The sequence below is a fragment of the Austrofundulus limnaeus genome, unplaced genomic scaffold, assembly GCF_001266775.1.
Source record: "Austrofundulus limnaeus strain Quisiro unplaced genomic scaffold, Austrofundulus_limnaeus-1.0 Scaffold5, whole genome shotgun sequence".
Lineage (NCBI taxonomy): Eukaryota > Metazoa > Chordata > Actinopteri > Cyprinodontiformes > Rivulidae > Austrofundulus > Austrofundulus limnaeus.
This window is the reverse complement of record NW_013952407.1, coordinates 1985342-1986974: the sequence shown is the minus strand read 5'-3', so window position 1 is coordinate 1986974 and position 1633 is coordinate 1985342. Positions and strand designations below refer to the sequence as shown.

Here is a 1633-nt window from a genome sequence, read left to right as displayed (position 1 = left end):
TAAGGAACATTTTATTGCAAAAGTCCAACTTTATAATCAAATATTAATATACATGTATGAAAAAAATACTAAATGCTCTCTGGTATTGTTCTGGGGGCCGGACCAAATGGGGAGGCGGGCCGTATCCAGCCCGCGGGCCGTAGTTTGGGGACCACTGATCAATATTCTTATTGTATTTAGCTTTTTTAAATTTGTTTGTTTTGCTTGTTTTTTCAGGAAACAAAATGAAATTTCTCCACAAAAAGAACTGAAGAGGAAAACTGAAGATCCACAAGCCTCTGCTTGAAACTCAGACTTTTATTTTATTTTTGAAATAAAAACTGTACATATTATTTTACTGTAAGCTGTGACACTCTTTGCTTATTGTGAGACGATGGTGAGAGCAGGACGGTACACAGCGAGTGAGTCGTAGAGTAACCACTGACGTTCAGGTGTGCCTGTGAGGATTGCTATCAGAGTGTGTGAGTGACTGGAATGTGATGTGATGTACAGGTAATGATGTTTTCATACAGCAGCTTTTATCCTCTGTTTAAGGAGTTGCATTCAGAAACTGTAAATGCATCAAAAATAATGAAGATAAAATATCTTAACTCTTCAGTCTTTTGTCAATAAATCCATTTAATTTTAAACGTCTGGGTGTGAAGTGCTGGATTTTCTTTACGTGTTGCATTCCACCGTCTCACGCACAACAAATCTCACAGTTTGGAACAGGAAACAGACATTTTTCAGATATGATTTTTATTATTATTATTTTTTATTAAACTGAGGGACATGCCAATGACAGCCCTCCTCAGAGGTCTGCATCAGGAGGAGCTGGTAAGATCCCAAAAGGCTCAGCAGTGCAACACCAGCTACCACATGCTGCCGCTAACCTAATTACGTCTGTGCACATCACTCCGGCTGCTGTCACCGCCGTGCTGTTATTAGCTCTCATCTCTGAGAGGCTCTCTGTGGGAGCCAGGTGCCGTGTCACTGTCCCTCTGTCTGCAGCCTGTACATCCGCTCAGACAAATCCTGTGGCGTGCTTATCTCCAACCACAAATACATTTAAAAAAAATATCAGTGGGCCATGTCACAGCTTAAACAACTTGTAATTTTGTATTTTCCACAAACTCTATTCCAACATCTAGAGTTTAATAGAAGTCAGGGTTGTTGAGATGCTTAAAAATAGAACCAAATTAGCTGTGAGACACAAAATCTTTGTATTTTATTTACACAAAAATAAACTATTATTACAGACGTTTGAATACAGGGGTGCCACCATGAGGGTGAGGGAAAGCCACCACAAAAAATCTGGAGWGGCAGTTTTATCTTCTTGAGTCCCAAGCTTTTGCTTTGTGAGCATTTTAAAAACCAGCAGAACCACATCAACATAAAACAAAACATTGTTTTTGAGCAATTAGTATATTTTATGAAACAAAAAATATTAATTTAGTCTGCCTACCAATGTCCTTAACGTTAGGATGCAGGGTCTCAGGAGGTTACAGCGGGTAAAATAAGTATTGAACACGTCACCATTTTTCTCAGTAAATATATTACTAGAGGTGCTATCCATCCGTCCATCCATCCATCCATTTTCTGTACACGCTTATTCCTTTTCAGGGTCGCGTGGGTCACTGGTGCCCATATCCAG

At 39.5% G+C, this 1633-nt stretch overlaps 1 protein-coding gene across 2 annotated transcripts in view; it reads left to right on the top strand.

Moving 5' to 3' along the window:
* dennd2b (DENN domain containing 2B) overlaps window positions 1-633 on the top strand; it is a 56777-nt gene extending 56144 nt beyond the window's left edge. For both annotated transcript variants that reach the window (XM_014026680.1, XM_014026687.1), the window contains exon 20: window positions 217-633. In XM_014026680.1, coding sequence (XP_013882134.1) covers window positions 217-251 — 35 coding nt within the window. In that variant the 3' untranslated portion in view covers window positions 252-633. The remainder of the gene's footprint in view (window positions 1-216) is intronic.
* The last annotated feature ends 1000 nt before the right edge of the window (window positions 634-1633 follow it).